At 47.4% G+C, this 22,434-nt stretch overlaps 1 protein-coding gene across 4 annotated transcripts in view; it reads left to right on the plus strand.

Moving 5' to 3' along the window:
- Positions 1-21,901, plus strand: part of SPRED3 (sprouty related EVH1 domain containing 3) — a 39,646-nt gene extending 17,745 nt beyond the window's left edge. For all 4 annotated transcript variants that reach the window (XM_081200500.1, XM_081200501.1, XM_081200503.1 and 1 more), the window contains exons 2-6: positions 5,211-5,382; positions 9,137-9,305; positions 11,430-11,497; positions 14,899-15,060; positions 17,386-21,901. In XM_081200500.1, the coding sequence (XP_081056626.1) occupies positions 5,215-5,382; positions 9,137-9,305; positions 11,430-11,497; positions 14,899-15,060; positions 17,386-18,105 (1,287 nt within the window). In that variant the 5' untranslated portion in view covers positions 5,211-5,214 and the 3' untranslated portion in view covers positions 18,106-21,901. The remainder of the gene's footprint in view (positions 1-5,210; positions 5,383-9,136; positions 9,306-11,429; positions 11,498-14,898; positions 15,061-17,385) is intronic.
- The last annotated feature ends 533 nt before the right edge of the window (positions 21,902-22,434 follow it).

A 22,434-nucleotide genomic window follows, 5' to 3' on the forward strand; every position in this document is an offset into this window, starting at 1 on the left:
CACGGTTGCAACCGTTTACTTCTGGCATTTTGAATCATCTAAAACAGGGGTCAACCAACTTTTTCAGCAGGGGGCCTGTTCACTGTCCCTCAGACCAGACTATATTTTTTGGGGGGGGGGGATGATCGAATTCCTATGCCCCACAAATAACCCAGAGATGCATTTTAAATAAAAGCACACATTCTACTCATGTAAAAACACGCTGATTCCCAGACCGTCCGCAAGCCGGATTGAGAAGGCGATTGGGCCGGATCCGGCCCCCGGGCCTTAGTTTGCCTACCCGTGATCTAAAAACACGACACTCTCTTTTTATTATTATTAAAGATTTTCTTGATTTACAAAAGTGTGTGCAATGTCTCTCTCTCGTGTGTTTTTTTCCATGTAACATTTTTACAAATCAGTTTCATTTGTTGAAGGGAAGATATTTCAGGGAGAGAGACTGGAAGAAGAAAGGTTTATCTCACTGGGGAGAGCAGAGAGAATCCACCTGTTTCTGTGTGGGAAAAGCTATACATTTAAAGAGGACTCTGCATTTCCCTTTCTTTTGCTGTTTTTGTTTGTATTTACCGTATTTTTCATCCTATAGGGCGCACCGGCCCATAGGACGCACCTCGTTTTTTTTGGGGGGGGAATGAATAAAAAAAATTTATTCCCCCCCCCCACCGCGGCTGCCGCCCCAAGCCTTGCGCACACCTGCCCGAAGTACGGGGCACCCTCCGGAGAGCTCCCCATGCTTGGGGCGACAGGCTGCCGCCCCAAGCCTCACGCGCTCGGCGGGACCTCCTGCCGGGCGCGCAAGGCTTGCGGACACTCGCCGGGGCTGCAGGCTGCTGCCCGCAAGCCTTGTGAGCCCGCGGGAACTCCCGCCGGGCTCGCAAGGCTTGCGGATAGCTTCCTGAAGCCTGGAGAGCGAGAGGGGTCGGTGCGCACCGATGCCTCTCGCTCTCCAGGCTTCAGCGAAAGCCTGCATTCGCCCCATAGGACACACACACATTTCCCCTTCATTTTTGGAGGGGGAAAAGCGCGTCCTATGGGGCGAAAAATACAGTAGATTAATTTCTTTCATTATGCTTATTGCATTGCATTGCATTATGAAAAAGCTTTAATACTTTCTTATAAAACCAGCAACATCACACCTCTTTGCCCTGGCTTTTGGCACTTGGAAGTGTATATTTTTTCAGACTCTGGTGCTGCAACCTTCCAACATTTTGACTTCACCCCCGAAAGGGGCCCTTCTCCCAAGACAGATGGATGCCAACCAACCAACCTTACAGGGTGGATTTGATTTAAATCAAGTCGATTTTAATCACGATTTAAATCACTAGTCGGTAAGACTTGATTTAAATCTTTTTTTTTTTTTACAGAAAGACTCATTCTTGCTGGTATAATCTTAATATTTACAACCAGATGAAGGTTTCATTTTTAGAATAACAAATTTTCAGAGTAGTTTTTACAGTCATATCAAAAATTACTGATTTGCTTATACGATTAGAAATACATAGACAGATAATTATGAAATTATGGTGAGGTTAATAATAAGTTAACTGTTTATATTTGGACAACTTTTCTTCTGTACTCTATTGGGAGGAGAAAAATAATCATTCCCTTAATAACAATTGAAACAATTTATTTAACTAAAACAGTAACATTATAGCATATGTATCCAAGTTTGTTAACTGAGGTGGCTAAACAATTTCTATTTTAAAAAAAACTTGGGCTGAGTTTTAGCACACATGAAAAACTGAAAACAAATCCTTATTTCCTGATGAATAGCTTTTGGACTATAATGTAACTTAAATAGAAAACTATATTTTGAAAGATTTTTTTCCTCCAAAAGCATTTTATGTATTTTAAAAATCCAATTTAAATTTTGAAAATCCTATTTTAAAAAAAATCTGATTTTTTTAATTAAAAAAAACCTTTTATTTTTATCCACCCTGCCTTATTTCTGTAATTGCACGTTTTTAAAAGTTGCATTGCAATGTTGTGTTGCGTGCAATGTTGTGTTGCAATGTTGCCACGTACCCTGGAACCTTAGAGTGAAGGGCAGGTAATAGATAGCATCCATCTTTCTCGGGAGACAGTGGAAGTGTGCACATTTGGGGGTGAAGTCAAACCATTGGAGAATTACAGCGCCTGCTGTGGCTGTAGAGACTGATACAAGAGAGACATGTTTTGTGTCAGCTGGGGCAGAGGAAGGCGTCCGGTTGTGCTGTTGCAGATGCACCTTGGCGTTCCTTCTCCCTGCCCTCCTCCTAGGAGCATAGCTGTCAACCGTCCCTTATTTGGCAGGAAAGTCCCTTATCCCAGCGCCGTGTCCCGCTGCTGTCCCTTATTGATGATGTCCCTTAAATTTCCCGGGTTTCAAAGGAAGCAGCTCCTCTCCCTCCCTCCTTGCCGGCCAGGGAGGAGGGAGGCTCCAACTGTGTTGCTTGGCTGCATTGCTCACCCAATAAGGAGTCTAAGAACGACTGGGGGGTGGAGCTTGCATGCCTTGTGCCGATCAAATCAGCCGCATTGCCTGGGGACTCGCCTTTGCTCAGCACTTCCCAGCGGAGAGGTGACGGTGGTTTCCCTTGCTGCATCCCCTTTGCCGGGTTGCTGCGCTGTGGGAACCACCGCTTGAGGCTTCATTTGGCTGCTGGCTGGGCTTTCTGCCTGTGGCTTGGAGGGGCTCAGAAGTTGAACATACCTGTGCCCCGAAAATCCCTTATTTTGGCTGCTGATCCCTTATTTTCAAGGCTGCTGGTCCCTTATTTTCAAATCTGTAAGTTGACAGCTATGCCTAGGAGTCCTTAAACAACAATAAATAGTAATAAATTGGTTTGTGAGAGAGAGAGAGAGAGAGAGAGAGAGAGAGAGAGAGAGAGCGGAGGACCGTTCTCTCCCATGGCACGCGATGTTTCTGGGGCCACTTGGGGGGGGTCAAGGCAGCTCCTCCCTGGTTGCTCTTCCTTTTGCCCTCTTCCCCCCTTTTTTTCTTTTTAAAAATGCTTTAGATAATTAGAAGTTATTTGGAAGTATCAAATAGGCTTAGGCTTAGAATAAGAATGAATTGTAAAGCATTAAGGATTAGAATACTAATAAAAGAGAAGAGGACAGTAAGTTGAAGGAGTTAATTTTATTGGAAATATGATTTTGGAGAACTGTTACAAGGTGATTCAATGAAATTCAGTTAGGGGGGATTTGAGGAAGTCAGCTAACGATGAAAGTTAAATTAGGTCTTAGAAGTAATAAGTGTTTTTTCAAAAAATTCTTTAGTGTTGTAATGTGTTTTCTTTTGTTTGTTTTGTATGTTATTTCTGTTATAAATGTGGAAAATTAATAAAAAAAAAATTGGGGAAAAATGCTTTATTAATTTACCAATTAAAAAAATCAACAGCAACAATCCATTATCAAAACAGGTAAAAAAAAAAGGAAAATAAAAACACAGCAAAAAAGATGAAAAAGAAAAAACACAAAAACCAAATATTTTTCCAACATACAAACTCATTTCACGACTACAAACTGTATTTTAAAGAATCTGTGCATAATATTCCCGGGAAGAATTTACCTTCGTATTTATACTTTTTCCACATTCTTTCTGTTCCTCTATATCGGTTTGAATTCGTCGTTCATTTTCTTTTGACTTCCCTCTACCTCTTCGCACTTTCTATGCTTCCCTTCCTATTACGTAATCTGTATTGAATTATTGAACTGAACGAGCTTTCCACTATATCTGTGAATTTAATCAAGGAGCAGCCAAGGGTGTTGTTGCTGGAACCATGTTTTGTTTTTGTTTTTTTATGTAAAATTGAAATTTATTTCCCTCCCAAGTACAGTGGTACCTCGGGTTACATACGCTTCAGGTTACAGACTCCGCTAACCCAGAAATAGTGCCTCGGGTTAAGAACTTTGCTTCAGGATGAGAACAGAAATCATGCTCCAGCGGCGCGGCAGCAGCAGGAGGCCCCACTAGCTAAAGTGGTGCTTCGGGTTAAGAACAGTTTCAGGTCAAGAACAGACCTCCAGAACGAATTAAGTACTTAACCCGAGGTACCACTGTATCCAGAATAGCCCATCAATAAACAAATTAAGAAAATGATGTTCATGTGGAAGTAAAGGATAAGGCGGTCCGATTACATCAAAGGAAACCGAGAATCCTGTTAATGGGATAGTGCAAGTTAACAACATGTTTCTGGCCATGTCAGAACCTTCATTTGGATTTTAAAAAAATTTTACTTAACAATTTGGTGAAGTAAGAACTTTGGAAAGATGCTGTCCAAAATGACACTCACGTATTTACAAACCGCAGGGAGAAAAGGAAAAAAAAAAGATTGAAAATAAAACCACAGAGAATTTATGAAAATATAGGTTTCCTATTTCTACCCCACAGGAGGGAACCATGTTTTGTCAGATACTGTATTTTTCGCTCTATTAGACTCACCAGAAGATTGGATGCACCTAGTTTTTAGGGGAGGAAAACAAGAAATAAGAAGCATCCTGAGCTAAGACGGAGCGCTCCTCCCTCTTCACTCAGGAGGCTTTGCAGGGCTACCCCTGAAGCCAGGAGAGCAAGCGGGGTCGGTGCGCACTGATCCCTTTTGCCCTCCTGGCTTCAGCGAAAGCAAGCCTACTGGCTTTCCTCCTGCAAGAGCCGCGCGCTCTTTAAAGGGAGCGCGGCTCTTGGGGGCTTTTGTGGGAGGTGGGGGAAGGGACAGAACCACACGCTGTGTCCTTTCCCCCACCTCCCACAAAAGCCAGGGATAGCCACGCGAAGCCTCCGCAGGGCAGCGGGATGAAGGCTCCCCACTCCCCTGCGGAGACTTCATCCCGTGGCTAAGCCAGAAGCTAGAACAGCCAGCGGGATCCCGCTCGCTGTCCTGGCTTCTTCCTTAGCCGCAGGCAGCCTCTCCCAGGCAAGGGGAGCCTTCATCCGCTGCCCGGGAGAGGCTGCGCGTGGCTAAGGCTCCCCCAAGAGCCGTGCTCCCTTTAAAGAGCGTGCGGAGTGTGTGTGCGGTTCTTGGGGGCTCCTCGGGAAAAGCCCCCAAGAGCCGCACACACACTCCACGCGGCTCACACATTTCCCCTTACTTTTTAGGAGGGGGAAACTGCGTCTTATAGAGCAAAAAATACGGTAGTTTTCAAAACGGTCCCGTTCTTGTTTAACCTTGTCTCCAGAGTGTTTTCTTCTGAATTCTGCTATCTCTTTGCCCTCCTTCCTTCCCCAGTTACATGGTTCGGGTGCGGGCTGTGGTGATGACCCGAGACGACTCAAGTGGGGGTTGGGTGCCCATGGGCGGCGGCGGCCTGAGCCACGTCACCATCTGCAAAGTCCGGCGCCCAGAGGAAGGGCGGCGTCGCCAGTACCTGATCAGCGGGGAGCGCCTGCGGGACCAAACGGTGAGATCGACAGGGGGTTTATTCGGGGAGAAGAGGGGGTTCGCGACGTGCAGCTGGCGGGAAGGGAAAGAGGAGGTTGCAAACCAGAAGAGCCCACAATTGAAATAAGCTCAGCAAAAGGGCTTGGGTGTAACTTCGACGCCTCCCTTTCCGTGGAGGCGCAGGTTGCAGCCACAGTGTTATGTACTGAGTTGAATAGGATCCAAAATGCAGCAGTCTAATTGGTCCTAGAACAATAGGATCCAAAATGCAGCAGTCTGATTGGTCCTAGAACAATAGGATCCAAAATGCAGCAGTCTGATTGGTCCTAGAGCAATGCAGTAGTCTGATTGGTCCGCAGGAGCCACCCAATCCAGCTCTAGGTGAAAGTGAATCCGCAACCCGATTGGCCTACAGGAGAATCCCGGAATTAGCCAATCACGTGCAGCCCATTCTGTAAATAATGTATATAAAGCAGATATTGTGGGGGAACTTCCATTCCTCCTCACCACTATGAGCTGAATAAAGAGCATGAAATCCACTCTCAACTCAGAGTATATTTCACACAGCAAAGGTGGCATTTTCCCATCTCCACCGTATTAAGCAGTTTGTCCCTTACCTTTCTCGCCCTGATCTGGCCACAGTGATTCATGCCACAGTCACCTCCAAGCTTGATTATTGTAACTCGCTCTATGCAGGGCTGCCCTTGAAGCTGACCCAGAAACTCCAGCGGGTGCAGAATGCCGTGGCGAGGCTCCTTACGGGGTTCTTGCCGTGGGATCACATTCACCCAGTGCTTTACCAACTGCACTGGCTCCCGGTGGAGCACAGGGTAAGGTTTAAGATGCTGGTTTTGACCTTTAAAGCCCTATGCGGCCTAGGACCCGCGTACCTACGGGACCGTGTCTCCTGGTATGCCCCGCGGAGGACCTTAAGGTCCACAAATGACAACATTTTGGAGGTCCCAGGTCACAAGGCAGTTAGATTGGTCTCAACTAGGGCCAGGGCCTTTTCAGTACTGGCCCCGACTTGGTGGAACGCTGTCACAAGAGACCAGGGCCCTGCGGGACTTGACATCTTTCCGCAGGGCCTGCAAGACAGAGCTGTTCCACCTGGCCTTTGGTTTGGACTCAGTCTGACCCTTATGTTTCCCTCCCCTTATGATCTTGATTTATCGGCTACTTAAAAATGAGGCTGCATTTTAAATTGCATTTTAACCTGTATTTTAAATTGCCCCCCCTTCCCCCTATTATGTTTTCACTGTGATTTTATTGGTGTTAGCTGCCCAGAGCCCAGCTCTGGCTGGGGCGGGCGGGGTATAAATAATAATAATAATAATAATAATAATAATAATTATTATTATTATTATTATTATTATTATTATTAAGCATCAGGGGGAGAGCATTTGCAGATGGTTCAGGCAGCATTTCTCAGTAGAACCTGAAATCCTTGAGAGACGCTGGACAACACCGAGCTAGATGCAGGAACCGCCTGACTTGCCCCACATCTGAACCATGCATTTAAAGCGCCACGAAGCCGCTTCAAATAGGCATGGCTTCCTCCAAATAATCCTGGGAACTGTAATGGGTTAAGGGGCTGAGAGTTGCCCGGAGACCCCCTTATTCCCCTCCAGGAGCCACCGTTCCCAGAGTGGTTTAACTATCACTCCCTCTTCCCGGGGAACTCTGGGAATTTGCCGTGGGCATCTGTCTGCCTCAAAAGACAATGGAGTGCGCTTCTGGGTGTGAAGTCAAGCCAATGGAGAATCACAGCGCCTGCTGTGGCTGCAGAGACTGGCAGCCCCTAACTGCCGCCTCCTGCGTTGTTTTTGTCGCATTAGCAGCATGAAGTGCCGGGGTGCAAGCCTGGACATTGTGTATGGAAGTCCTGGGCTGCCCAGATGACAAGACTCGCCTCTCAGCCTCATGGATGTGGTCCAAAGGAAAGCAGAGAAAGACGTTTGGTACCAGCTTGGCTGTTCGAATGATAATAATATTTTCAAGAAGGCTTATAAGGCACCATCCAAACATCGTAGGGACTCCGCTCCGAATTTGTGTAGGGTTTACTCCTTAGCCTTTTCTACTCCTGCAAGGCGGCAGAAGGTTAGGATCGGAGTTTTCCTTCTCCTAGATGGGCTCCCTTCCCAGGTTGATGAGCCCCACCTGCCCCTCACTTCCCTCTACAGCAGGGGTCAGCAAGGTTCATCTCGCCTGGGCCAGTTCACTCCCACGGAGATCGCTCCGTGGACCAGATCGCGTCTGCGCAGGCGCGATTTCCGGAGTCGGGGGCTGCGCAGACGCGATTTCCAGAGTCGGGGTCTGCGCAGGCGCGATTTCCGGAGTCGCGGAAGCGAGTCCTCACTCCACGCTGGCTGCACCAGTTTAGCACAGCGCGCAGGGACTCGCCAGTTGGGCAGCTCGGTTTGGGGGCGGCTCATGGGCCGTTTAAACGACTCCCATGGACTGTTTGTGGCCCATGGGCTGCAGATTGCTAACCCCAGCTCTACAGTGGTGCCTCGCAAGACGAAAAGAATCCGTTCTGTGATTCTCTTCGTCTAGCGTTTTTTTCGTCTTGCGAAGCAAGCCCATTGAAGGATTAGCGGATTAGCGCTATTAGCGCTTTTAGCGGCTTTTAGCGGCTTATCTGCTGATCGGATCAGCTGATAAGCGGCTTAGCGGCTTAGGAAAAGGGGGGGAGGGGAAAAAAACAGCAGGAACTCGCAAGACATTGTCGTCCATAGGAAATTCGTTTTGCGAAGCACCTCCAAAACGGAAAACTCTTTCGTCTAGCGAGTTTTCCGTCTTGCGAGGCATTCGTCTTGCGGGGCACCACTGTACAGAAACTTCCTTTTTGACTGTTGAGCCCACTAGTGGTCTCGTCCACCTGTGGAATGCCCTCCCATCAGATGTCAAGGAAATAAACAACTATCAGACTTCTAGAAGACATCTGAAGGCACCCCAGTTTAGGGAAGTTTTTGATGTTTGATGTTTTATTGTGTTTTTCATATTCTGTTGGGAGCCACCCAGAGTGGCTGGGAAAACCCAGCCAGATGGATGGGGTATAAATATATTAATTATTATTATTATCATTATCATCTGCCAGAGTCTGTCTTCGAATGCAGGGAAGTCCCTAACTCACTGAGGCTTTGAGACCCATTGGCTACCCTCACCTGGTTTGGCCTCCCTGTTGAAGATGTTCCCAGGGTGTGACTGCTGTCGCATGTTGACAGCTTCTAGGAGCCACAGGTGAGAGCTGAGTGCATGGCGGGGACCAAAGTACCCCAGAAGGAGCACAACGTGTCCCCCCCTCAGAGGTACTATTCTTCCTCTAACACCCCATACACCCCTCTGGAAATAGTAGCTCTGTGAAACCATCCCACCCGCTGAAAGGGGCTGCACATAAGTCAAAGCCAAAGGCCTGGCAAAAACTAAATGCATTTTTGTCCCCTAAAGATCTGGCACCAGGCGGGCCTTCCCAGGGAGAGCATTCCACAAGCGAGGTGCCACCACTGAAAAGGCCTGCTGTCGTGTCGCCGCCCTCAGAACCTCCAGCAGAAGTGGCACACAGAATAGGGCCTTTGATGGCAATTGCGGGTTGCGAGGTCCTGCTATCTCTGTTTGGAGAGGATCTTTTGCTTACAGGGTCACAGCCTCCCACTTCAAGGGGCAGGGCAGATGCAGATTTGGGGTGAATCCAGCCCTTTCTCCCCTCTCCCCCAGCCTTTGACCTCGGGTGACGGCTGTTCCCCCTCAACCTCCTTCTTTCCCTACGGCAGACCATCTTGGAGTGTGCTCTGAAGAGGGACCTCGTCTACAACAAGGTGAACCCCATTTTCCACCACTGGAAAGTCGGAGACAACAAGTTTGGGCTCACTTTCCAGAGCCCTGCCGACGCCGTGGCCTTCGAGAGAGGGGTGCAAGCTGCCCTGGAGGAGATTGCTGAAGGTGAAGGGGCAGAATGGTGGCATCAGTGCTGGTTGCTAGGTTTTTCACACTATACACTCACCCCATGTTTTTTAACATCTACATGAAGCGGCTGGGAGAGATCATCAGGGGGTTTGGGCTGGGTGTTCATCAATATGAGGATGATACCCAGGTCTACCACTCTTTCTTTTTTCTTTTTAATTTTTTTTAATTAAAAATTTCAACACAATAATTTTAACAAAAATACATCGTCCACATTGTTTCCACCCCCAAACAAAAAACCCAACCTCCCACCCCCCCCCCCCGGACTTCTCTCAACTCCTTTCTCTGGTTTCTCAACACATCTTTCTGTCTGCATGTTGTAAAATTGTAAAGATCCTCAAATTATCTACCTATATATTACAATAAAGAGTTTGTGAATGTTTATTCAAAACCGGCCAAAGAGTCCAGTTCATTTTGTTGCTTCTTCAAATATTTCGTAAAAGGTTCCCATTCGTCTTTAAAAATCACAGTTATCCTTGTCACGTAGTTTGTGTGTCAGTTTTGCCAATTCCGCATAGTCCACCAGTTTTACTTGCCACAGTTCTTTTGTCGGGATTTCCTCGTTCTTCCAGCCTTGTGCTATTAAAACTCTTGCCGCCCTTGTCGCGTACATAAAAATATTTTTAAATTTCTTTGCCAGGTCTTTTCCCACAATCCCTAATAAGAAAGCTTCGGGCTTTTTCACAAATGTTAAATGAAACATTTTTTTAAAAAACTCATTATATATCATTTCCCAAAACATTTTAATTTTGCTACAGTCCCACCACCTATGATAAAAAGTCCCTTCTTTTTCCTTACATTTCCAACACAAATTTGAGCCAAGCTCTACCTCTCTTTCAAATCAGAACCAGTGAAGGCAGTGAATGTCCTGTGTGAGTGTCTGGAGGTGTGGAGGACTCCCTGGTCCTGAATGGGGCAACTGTGCCCCTGAAGGACCAGGTGTGCAGCCTGGGAGTCATTCTGGACTCACAGCTGTCCATGGAAGCGCAGGCCAATTCTGTGTCCAGGGCAGCTGTTTATCAGCTCCATCTGGTACGCAGGATGAGACCCTACCTGCCCGCAGACTGTCTCGCCAGAGTGGTGCATGCTCTGGTTATCTCCCGCTTGGACTACTGCAATGTGCTCTATGTGGGGCTACCTTTGAAGGTGACCCGGAAACTACAACTAATCCAGAATGCAGCAGCTAGACTGGTGACTTGGAGCGGCCGCCGAGACCATGTAACACCGGTCCTGAGAGATCTGCATTGGCTCCCACTACGTTTCCGAGCACAATTCAAAGTGTTGGTGCTGACCTTTAAAGCCCTAAACGGCTTCGGCTCAGTATACCTGAAGGAGCATCTCCACCCCCCATCATTCAGCCTGGACACTGAGGTCCAAATCGATTTTTAATTAAAATCACTAGTTGGTAAGACTTGATTTAAATCCTTTTTTTTTTTTACAGAAAGATTCATTTTTGCTGGTATAATTTTAATATTTACAACCAGATGAAGGTTTCATTTTCAGAATAACAAAGTTTCAGAGTAGTTTTTACACTTTTATCAAATTACTGATTTGGCTATATGATTAGAAATACATAGACAAATAATTTTGAAATTATGGCGAGGTTTAATAAGTTAACTGTTTATATTTGGAAAACTTTTCTGCTGTACTTTTTTGGAAAGAGAAAAATAATCATTTCCTTAATAACAATTTATTTAACTAAAACAATAACATTGTAGCACATGTATCCATGTTTGTTAACTGAGGTGGTTAAACAATTTAAAAAACAACAAACTTAAGCACACCTGAAAAACTTAAAACAAACGATTATTTCCTGATGAATAGGCTTTGGGCTGTAATGTAACTTAAATAGAAAACCATCTTTAGAAAGATATTTTTTCCTCCAAAAGCATTTTATTTTAAAAATCCAATTTAATTTTTTTAAAAAAAATGATTTTTTTAAAAAATAATAATTGATTTTCTAAAAATCATTGATTTTTATCCATCCTGCTCTAGAGTGCATGGTACTATTTGCAGCCTAGCTGAAGCTTTGCTGTTTAAAATTGGGTGTGTGTGTGTGTTTTTGGTGGCATAACTTTTACCCCTCTGTTTTCATTCTCTCAGGTTCCCTCTCACCTTCCTCTACCTCTTCCTCCCAGGACGCCGCCGACGGGACAGACGAAGCTCTTGCCGTAAGCAGTTTCCTGACATTTCATGTGCGGCGCCTCTGAGTGTGTGCAGAGCGCCTTACTCCCTTTGCAGGAATTATACAATCACAGAATTGTCAAGTTGCAAGGGACCCTGAGGGTCATCCAGCCCAACCCCCTGCAATGCAGGGATCTTTTGCCCAACGTGGGGCTCGAACCCACAACCCTGAGATTGAGAGCCTTGTGCTCTACCAACCGAACATATCCCAGCAGCTCTTCCACCAAAAGCACCAAAGGGTTGCATCCCAACGTTTGTCAGGCCCTTTGGAATTAACGGCAGGGCTAGCTTAGCTCCATTCGTTTCACTGGGTCTACTCTGTATCTAATTTAGTTGGGTGCAACCCAAAATCTGCACAAGGTAGTGCTTGCTGCACAAGATGGACCCGATCCTGCGCAGCTCTTCTTATAATCTCATGAACATCCCAGGAAATCCCAGATTGCATGTTTTGGTTTGGCTTTCCAAAATAATAATAATAATAATAAATTTTATTTATACCCTGCCTTCCCCAGCCAAGACCGGGCTCAGGGCGGCTAACACCAAATATAAAAACAATTGATTGAAATACAGCTTAAAAAACAAGATTAAAATACAACATTAAAGCATTAAAATGCAGCCTCATTTCAGTGGAAACTCAAACACTTTTTTTGGGATAAAAACGTCTGGCTAACTATCCAGACTGGTCCTACGTGGGCCAGAAAAAAGCCAGGGAAGTCCCCAAATAGGAGTTACATCACAGGAGGGGAAAGGAAAAAAGAAAGAGGGGGAGGGAATCAAATTGAATCAAGATTCTTCCCCAACAAAGAGTTTGCAGGAGCATATCCGTTTCCTGCTGAAAATTTGGAAAGCTGGGTTTTTTTTTGGGGGGGGGGAGTGGGCTGACTCTAATGCTAGCTAGGCCAGATGGACAGAAACCCATGAAACATATTGGGTGAGCTTTGACCGCTCACTCACTCACTCACTCACTCACTCACTCTCTCTCAGCCCAGCCGTACCTCACAGGGTTGTCGTAATGATAAAATGGGAAGTGAACCCACATTCTCCACCTTGAGTGTCACAATGTTGCAGTAGTGCAATGGATTAAAATAAATAACTGAAGTTTTGCACACCCTGCGTGCCTCTCGACGGGGACTGAGCTTTTGGACTTCAGAAACAGACGTCTAACATGAGCCGCAGTTTGGCTGCAAGCCACCTCCATGCCAGTAGGGGCACTGTGGGCCAGCCAACTGGGAGGAGAAGCCAATGTCTGGACTGCAAACTTTTTCAGCAGGGAGCCGGTCCACTGTCCCTCAGACCTTGTGGGGGGCCAGACTATATTTTGAAAGAGAAGAAAAAAACGAATTCCTATGCCCCACAATCAATCAATCATCAATCTTTATTACAGTCCAGAGACCCAACAAATCGTTACAAAGCAATATACAATTCATACAGCCTACCTCCAGGTTAAACAAGCATTTTGTTCAGAATATAGGGATCATTGGTTCTTGCAACCACCGATAAAAACTTTGCCACTGCTCTGTTCTAGCGTTTGTCCGGTCTTCCAATAGGAACCTGACATAGTGAGCCTCTGATTTTCCTGGGAAAGGTACCAGCAAGGGTAATATCAGTTCAGCCCTGGCTTGCTCATATTTTGCACACTGCAACAAAATATGTTTTATGGAATCGATGTCTTGAGCACACGAGCAAAGTCTGTCCTGGTAGGGAACTCCTCGCAACCTGCCATCCAACACTGCAGAAGGAAAGACGTTTAGTCTGGCTTTGGTGAAAAGCCTTCAGTAGTTTGGTACTGTCAGGTTTTTAATGTAAGATGTTAACTTAAAGACATGCCCATATTGTTTTCCTACTGCCAACGGACTACAGACTGCGTGTGATCGAGATCGCAAGTCACTGTGTGCATTATCCCATAATCTTTGCTTTAACATCTTTAGGGCACCTTAATAACCCAGGTAATACAGTTGGGGGGGGGGGTGAGAGACCAATAGAGGTGGCTTTTCTAGCCATGGTTTTCTGCCATTTGCTGACAAATTCCTCATTGGTCAGATGTTGGTACAAACCCTTCCCTAGATCAACACTGAAATCCTGAGCCAATGTTTTAGGGCAGCCCACCACGCTTTAGTTGAAATTGGGCATTCACCAGCTTCTAACAGAAGTATGGAGTTGGGGACACAGTTGGGTACCTGCAGCAGAAATTGTAGAAATTTTGCCTGAAAGCCATCTAGCTTTGGCAGGTCCCCATTATGCCAGACATTTGCAGTGTACAGCGTATTGGGAAATAGGTTTTGTGTTGAAAACCCTTAAGGGGTTGCCCCACAAATAACCCAGAGATGCATTTTAAATAAAAGGGCACATTCTGTTGGGATGCGTCCAAGGAAATGGGGGCAATTGGCAGGCCCCCAGCTAGCTCCAGCCCACCAACCGGCAGCCGGGCGATCTCCGGTCTTTGGTTCAGCATGTAACTGTGACTCGAGCTTCAGAAACCTTCAGAAGCTGAGCATGCAAGCCAACAGAGAATAAAACTCTTCGCAACAGAAGGGTAGATAGAGGCTGTCTAAAGCGTATTTACAGGCCTTTTATTCAGCATCAGGACAAAGGGGAAAACATGTCTTCTCCCCTTCATGTCCAAGCAAAAAGCATAAGCAAAAGCTATACACAAACGGAAGTTCCCAGCAAGCTGTGCCGGAATATTAACAGGCATGTGACACACAACAGCCTGTTCCTTTTAAGGTGGAATGGAATATCTTAACACATTCTTGTTGTTGTTTAGTCGTGTCCGACTCTTCGTGACCCCCTGGACCAGAGCACGCCAGGCACTCCTGTCTTCCACTGCCTCCTGCAGTTTGATCAAACTCATGCTGGTAGCTTCCAGAACACTGTCCAGCCATCTCGTCCTCTGTCGTCCCCTTCTCCTTGTGCCCTCCATCTTTCCCAACATCAGGGTCTTTTCCAGGGAGTCTTCTCTTCTCATGAGGTGGCCAAAGTCTTGGAGCCTCAGCTTCAGGATCTGTCCTTCCTGTGAGCACTCAGGGCTGATTTCCTTCAGAATGGATACGTTTGATCTTCTTGCAGTCCATGGGACTCTCAAGAGTCTCCTCCAGCACCAGAATTCAAAAGCATCAATTCTTCTGCATTCAGCAACTCTCCACTATGACCTGTTCATCTTGGGTGCCCTGCTTAGCATAGTTCATAGCTTCTCTGATTTATTCAGGCCCCTTCGCCATGGCAAGGCAATGATCCACTCATGTAAAAACATGCTGATTCCCGGACCGTTCGCGGGCTGGATTGAGAAGGTGATTGGGCTGGATCCGGCCCCCGAGCCTTAGTTTGCCTACGCATGGCCTGGACCAAGGGGTACTGTGGGACTCCGCCGACTCTCTTTCTCTCTTTCTAGGTCCACACGGACAGCGAGTCCTCGTCGAACAGCCGCAAGGAAATGCTGCCCAAACCCATCACCATCGTCACCAGTGAGTCCTCCTCCAGCTGCTACTTGCGGTCCCCGGTCTCCGAAGAGTTCTCCTTCAGCACGGTGCAGGGAGCAACGTCTAGCGGGCCGGTACGTGTCTGGGGCTGGGGTTGTCTCTTGGGTTTCTGGGTTATCGGATGTGGTTATTTTGAGGAGCCCTAGCTGCTGTGGGGAGTACTCTTCAAACTATTTATTTATGTAATTACAGTGGTACCTCGGGTTCTTAACCTGAAACTGTTCTTAACCTGAAGCACCACTTTAGTTAACGGGGCCTCCTGCTGCCGCCACACTGCCACTGCACGATTTCTGTCCTCATCCTGAAGCAAAGTTCTTAATCTGAAGCACTATTTCTGGTTCCAGTTACAGATAGGTAGCCGTGTTGGTCTGCCATAGTCAAAATAAAATTTTTTTCCTTCCAGTAGCACCTTAAAGACCAACTAAGTTAGTTCTTGGTATGAGCTTTCGTGTATCTGAAGAAGTGTGCATGCACACGAAAGCTCATACCAAGAACTAACTTAGTTGGTCTTTAAGGTGCTACTGGAAGGAAAAAAAAAATATTTTCACTATTTCTGGGTTAGTGGAGTCTGTAACCTGAAGCATCTGTAACCTGAGGCGTCTGTAACCTGAGGTACCGCTGTATTCATTCTTTCTTATACCCTGTCCATCTAACTGGGCTGGCGTCTTCCAATGAAATTACAGGGAAAACAACCACCACCACCATTAAAACCTTTCTGATTCAAGGACAATCAAAGGAAACATTCAGACAATTCAGTGCAGTGAGGTATACAGTGGTACCTCAGGTTACATACGCTTCAGGTTACAGACTCCGCTAACCCAGAAATAGTACCTCAGGTGAAGAACTTTGCTTCAGGATGAGAACAGAAATCGTGCTCTGGCGGCACGGAGCAACAGGAGGCCCCATTAGCTAAAGTGGTGCTTCAGGTTAAGAACAGTTTCAGGTTAAGAACGGACCTCGGGAACGAATCAAGTAGTTAATAATAAATAATAAATAATAAATAATAAATTTTATTTATATCCCGCCCTCCCAAGCCGAAGCCAGGCTCAGGGCGACTAACAACAACCCGAGGTACCACTGTAGAATAGTATCAAAACGATTTTTTTAATTGCAGAATACGCATAGATATTCCCAGAGCATTCCACAGTTCTGCACGGCATGTTGTCGTGAGCAGGGCTTTTCAACTCTGACAGATATGAAAGATCGGAGAAGAGAAAGGCTTCTCTGTGCTGACAAGGAGATGAGTCTTTTTGCCTCGAGTTAGAACTAAGATAAATGAGATTGCAAGCAAGCTCACACTTCTCATTGAGTTTATATACATACTTAATGTACGTATGCAAGAGGCTTGTTTATAATTATGTTTGGGTATGATTCCTGTTCTTAGGTGCCTGCACTGTTTTATATTTTCTGTATGTCCTGTGACCATATTATAAAGCAGTTGTGTTCTCTGTTACAAATCAAGCACTGCTAAGAGTGGCTTTCTTTTTTTAAAAAAAAATTAAATCAACCTTTATTATACAGAAATATTAAAATACATACAATATAAAACATTACATTTCAGACATTACAAATTATAAATATACAAAAGAATATAGAGGAAAAAGAAAAAAAGAGAAAAGAAATAGAAGATGGCTTTATTTACAATTAAAAAAGAACCTTCCGACCGTACCCGTTGTATTATTTTGAGATTAGTTTTTTTACAGTTTCCTGAAAATATTTTTCTCCGTTTTGATTCTAGTTTCCTCGGATAATACCTTATGTTACAAAACTCATTCAATATCTGCCATAAAGCTTTTGTTATCACCGTAACCTTTGAGATATTCTTTGATTACTATCCATTCTTTATTAACATCTTGTATCAAGTTTCCTTTCACTAACCCGGTTATCCTTGCTAACTGTAGGTATTCTACCAATTCGGTCTGCCATTCGATTTTGGAGGGGATGGTTTCGCTTTTCCAATTTTTTGCAGTTAGAATCCTGGCAGCAGTTGTGGCATGCATGAATAGTGGTCTAACCTTCTTCTTGATTTCCGTTGTCATGATCCCTAATCAGAAAGTCTTTTAGTGAATGGGAGCGTGAACATTTTTTGTTTAACTCATTATAAATGATGTCCCAGAATTCTTTAATCTTTTCGCACTCCCACCACATATGCAAGTATGTTCCAATTCCTTTCTTTGGCTTATTTTGTGTTTCCCAATTCTTAATAAAAAAAAAAATTGGTGTGGCACTCGCAAATTTTGATCCTGAAAGTGTGGCCCGGAGGAAAACAGTTTGAGAGCCACATGCTTTTAGGGATTTTGCATTTTAAGTGCTATTGGCAGTAGCGCTTACCTGGGTTTCTCCGCCCTGCTTCGGCTGTGCGATGACCACACCTGTGTCCTTTCTGCCCCCTTCTGCAGGTGCAGACCCAGACCTTGCAGCAGCTGATGCTCCCCGACGAAGAGGAGCTGGAGAGCATCACCCCTTGCAAAGAGCTCTGGGTAACCAAAGGCTACGAAGACTACCGCCGGGCGGTGGTTCAGAAGCGGCAGATGGACCCGGACAAAATCGACATGTGCGTCCACTTCGAGAAGGGAGGCGGTGGCGGTGGCGGCAAGTCTCCGCGGGAGAAAGAGTACTGCTTGCCCCCCGGGGCCGAAGGACGGCTCAAGGACCCCAAGGCCTCGCCGTCCTGCCACATCCACGGCGCCCCCTCGCCGCCGCGGCACAAGCCCCTGAAGGAGCAGCAGCAGCAGCAGGCACCACCCGGTGCGCCGGGCGTGGAGGAGGACACCGTGCCCTCCCGCTGCGTCTACTGCCGGGACGTCTTTAACCACGAGGAGAACGGGCGCGGGCAGTGCCAGGACGCCCCCGACCCCATCGGCCGCTGCGTCTACCAGTTCACCTGCATGTGGTGTGCGGAGAGCATGCTGTATCACTGCATGTCGGACTCCGAAGGAGAGTACTCGGACCCCTGCTCCTGCGACACCGGGCACCCGCACTTCTGCATCCGCTGGATGGCCCTCGTCACCCTCTCCCTCGTCGTCCCCTGCATGTGCTGCTACCTGCCCCTCCACGCCTGCCACACGTGCGGCGAGCACTGCGGCTGCTGCGGCGGCAGGCACAAGGCGGTGCGGTGAGGAAGCCCCCGGAGGGGTTCGGCGCAGGGCACAAGGGTTTTGGCCGCCGAGGCGGCAGGCAACTTGCCGAGAAAGCCGGAGGTTTGCTTAACAGGGGCCTGCTCCTCCCCGATTCCCTCTCCTTTTCCCTGCTCTTCTTAGGACACTTTAGGGGGGAAAGGGGGTGTCTGCGTTATGTCCCCAGGGTGGCTGGTGGAATCCCCTTTCGTTTGTGCCCTCTCTCTTTTTGGAAACCCTTTTTTTCCGCAGCGTGTGGCGTGGTTAAGGAGGGAGCGGCTATGGGGAAATGGATGGCGACATCTCGCCTGCTGTTTTGGGTGCTGTTTTGCAGAAGGTAGCTGGTTTGGTGGGACCTTAAAAAAAAACAACTCATCGGGACTTAAGAAAAGAAAAGGAACTGCTTTAATATGGAAGAGAGAAGTGAATGAAGACACTGTAAGAAAAGGGACTGGTGTCTGCCTGCTGACTCAGACGGCCCCCCATTTTCGTAGATGAGTGGTACCTGCAGCGTCTTTGAAATCGGCCCCGTGTTTGCAGAACTGCTACAGATTTTGAGGTGGGAAGAGGCAGGCCTAGGCAGTTTTGATTCCACCAAGCCAGAGGCAGCCCACCCCCTGCATATTTGGGAGGGGGGCACTGCCAGCTGCTCAACAACAACACTCCCTGTACCCATTTTCATGTAGGGTTCCATAAACGGGAGGCGAGGCTGGATTCACCTTGGAGAGGGATGTGTTTTGAGGGCAGCTGAACTTTCATCTACTTCTTCGCCACTGTCACCCCCAAAGCCCACTCCCAATCACTTAGTATGAGGTAAACACACACACACACACAAAATCTATGTCCTTATGGGTTGTTTTGACCTATGATGGTTGAGCTGGTTGAGGCTGATGGAAGCTGTCGTCCAAAAGATCTGAAAGGCTCTTCAGGTTAGCATAGGCTGGCCTATGGCATCTATATTCATAACAATAACAATTTATTATTTACAGTATATGCTGCTCATCTGACTGGTTTGCCCCAGCCACTCTGGGCGGCTTCCAACAAAATATTAAAAACGTAATAAAGCACCAGACATTAAAAGCTTCCCGTTACAGGGCTGCCTTCAGGTGTCTTCCAAAAGTCAGATGCTTATTTCCTTGACATCTGACAGGAGAGCGTTCCACAGGGAGGGCGCCACTACCAAGAGGGCCCTCTGCCTGGTTCCCTGCAACCTCACTTCTCGCAGGGAGGGAACCGCCAGAAGGCCCTCGGAGCTGGACTTCAGTGTCCGGGCTGAGTGATGGGGTTGGAGACGCTCCTTCAGGTATACTGGGTCAAGGCCGTTTAGGGCTTTAAAGGCCAGCGCCAGCACTTCGAACTGTGCTCAGAAATGTCCTGGGAGATTTCTCTCCTGTGGGAGAGGTTTGCTTTGCTGGGCCCCAGCTTGCAGTGAAACTCTTTTTTTTTCGGGGAGCAGATTTCAGAGGCAGCCCTACTTTCCTGCCTCAGATCTCTTGTTTCTAAAGGAGCAGATGAAAAACCAGGACCCCATTTCCTGTCAGGCTCAGTCAGCGTGGCTAGGAATGATGGGAGATGTTCTCCAGAAACATCTGGAGGGCTCCGGCCTTTGCCCTTGCTCTAGGCAGCCTTGGCCAAACTTGCTGCCATTTGACTACAACTCCCATCACCCAAGACCACTGGTCCTTCTAGCTAGGGATGATGGGAGTTGTAGTCAAATGGCAGCAAGTTTGACCAGCTCCCATCATCCATGACCACTGTTCCTTCTAGCTAGGGATGATGGGAGTTGTAGTCAAATGGCAGCAGGTTTGACCGGCTCCCATCATCCATGACCACTGTTCCTTCTAGCTAGGGATGATGGGAGTTGTAGTCAAATGGCAGCAAGTTTGACCGGCTCCCATCATCCATGACCACTGTTCCTTCTAGCTAGGGATGATGGGAGTTGTAGTCCAGCAACAGCTGGGGCACCCACATTTGAGAAACACGGCTAGCGCAATTCTTCAAAACAACAGCTCACAACTGAGCCCCAGCCCGGAGTTTGGTCTGACACCCTGGCTTCCTGCTTCAGGCTGTGTCTGGCTTGGTGGGTCACGCCGGACGCCACAAAAGCAGTGCAGAGGGCTGAGGTCAGTGGGAGAGCACCTGTTCAGCAGGCAAAAGATCACTCCCTGGCACCGCCAAAGTATGAAGCCGTTCCCAAAACCCCGAGGAGCCACTGGCAGTCAGTGTAAAGTGCTAGATAGATTGATGGTCTGGTGATAGAAGACAGCTTCACTGGAGCCTGTGGAAACTAATAGGGCAGAAAGCAGGGAGCTCAACAGTAGGGGGCGCCAGAGCCAAAGACAGGCAGAGGCAGCTAACTCTAGTTTTGACCTCCCTGCTGTGTTCTACAAGGGCAACCCTGAGGCTGAGGAAGTGGTTTTAAGTGACAATTGTAGGCAGCTGGAGGGCAGGCCAAAGTTGGGGGCAGTGCCCCACATTTGCCCTAACTGACCAGGCTCCAACAGGCGGCTTCCTAGGGTCCCCCTAAGCTGTACCACTCAAGCCAGGGGACAAATGTAAACGGTAAAGGGACCCCTGACCCTAATGGTCCAGTCGTGACAGACTCTGGGGTTGCAGCACTCATCTCGCTTTACTGGCCGAGGGAGCCGGCGTACAGCTTCCAGTTCATGTGGCCAGCAAGACTAAGCCGCTTCTGGCGAACCAGAGCAGCACACGAAAACGCCGTTTACCTTCCCGCTGGAGTGGTACCTACTTATCTACTTGCACTTTGATGTGCTTTTGAACTGCTAGGTTGGCAGGAGAAGGGACCGAGCAACGGGAGCTCACCCCGTCGTGGGGATTCGAACTGCCGACCTTCTGATCGGCAAGTCCCAGGCTCTGTGGTTTAACCCACAGCGCCACCCGCGTCCCAAATGAGCTATAGGCAAAACCCCAAGGAGGTGCAGCCATTTGCTGAAAGAGTGACTGGGGCAACCCAGCCAGATGGGCGACGTATAAAAATTAAATTATGATTATCCTAAGCGTGGGCAGAGGTGGTAGCTCTGCTTTATGTTTATCCTTGGCTGCCCTGGTTGCTGAGTGCTGACCCAGCCGAGCTGTCCTGGAGTTGCCAGCCTCAGTGTACGTAGTCTGGTTGGCACTTCCGGTATCCATACCAGATGGTAGCCAGTGCCTAGCAGAGGGCTGTAGAGTTTGAAGGCAGGAGTAAAAAAAGGACTCCTGTACCTCCATCCACTGCCTTGGTTCTGAAAATGAGGGGTGTTTTCTCAGTGCTTTATCCATTCTCTCCCTTTCCCCAAAGTCACCAATCTTTCACTGTGCTCTCTGGGCTTTCAGTTCCAGTTTTACAAAGATACGGGGGGGGGGGGACACATGGAGTCATGTGGACTAGACGCATGGAAACCAGCTGCCAGGACAGAGCTGATCAGGGCTTTTCAGATGTCCAAAGATCTCTCCATCTTTCTCCCTCCATCGCTCGGCTTTTCAGCGTCTCTGCCGAGCCACGCCAATGCCGCCTCCTCCCAATCCTTGCAAAAATAAAAATCGATTGGCCCAAATTTTAAAACGGTAGGGATTATGCAAAATCACCCAGGGTATGCAATTGTCAACCATTTGCGTCATTTCTTTCAAGGGCGAAATGCGGGTTTCCTTCGTGCAAAACTTGAGTGTGGGTGGTTCCTTCGAGATTTCGGCCCAGAAACTACATTGCTGTGTTAGAAGCCCAGGCAAAACAAGGATCTGCACTCAGATCTTTTCTAGCTTGTCAACAATCAGATCTAGACCTGGTTGTTGTTGTTTTTTTGAAAAAAAAGAAAATATTTGGGAAGATTCCCCCAATCTGTTAATTGCTGGTTTTCTTCAACTGGAAATTAAAGGGGAAGAATACAGCCATTTTGAAAGCATATTCCCGTTTTTACATTTCCACTGCAGAAACTGATAAGGGGAGTCAAAAGAAAGACTTGACCCGAGTAATCTGCATTTCAGGGTTGGAGGAGATGAACTTTCTGGGCCCCTTCCAAGCAGGCCCGTCTTACCCATTGAGGCTAGCGGCGCAGGGCACCAGGGCGCCAAATTCTGCAGGGCGCCAGGCGAGAGTCCAGGGAACACCGAACGAGCGCACTGAGTGAGCAAGGCTGCGTGCGCTGCTCCCGCCGAATGTCAGCTCGGTTTTTTACCTTTTAGCCTGTGTTGTAAACAAAAATTGCCCTTTTTCCCTTATGGGGTATCCAAGAGCCCATATAGAGTCCTTACATAGGTTCCCTATTGGTAGGAGAAAAGAACAGAGGCCAAGCAGAGAATATTGAGAAGCAAAGCAGCTCGTAAGCCTGATCT

Source organism: Podarcis bocagei (assembly GCF_964188305.1).
Source record: "Podarcis bocagei genome assembly, chromosome: 7".
NCBI lineage: Eukaryota > Metazoa > Chordata > Lepidosauria > Squamata > Lacertidae > Podarcis > Podarcis bocagei.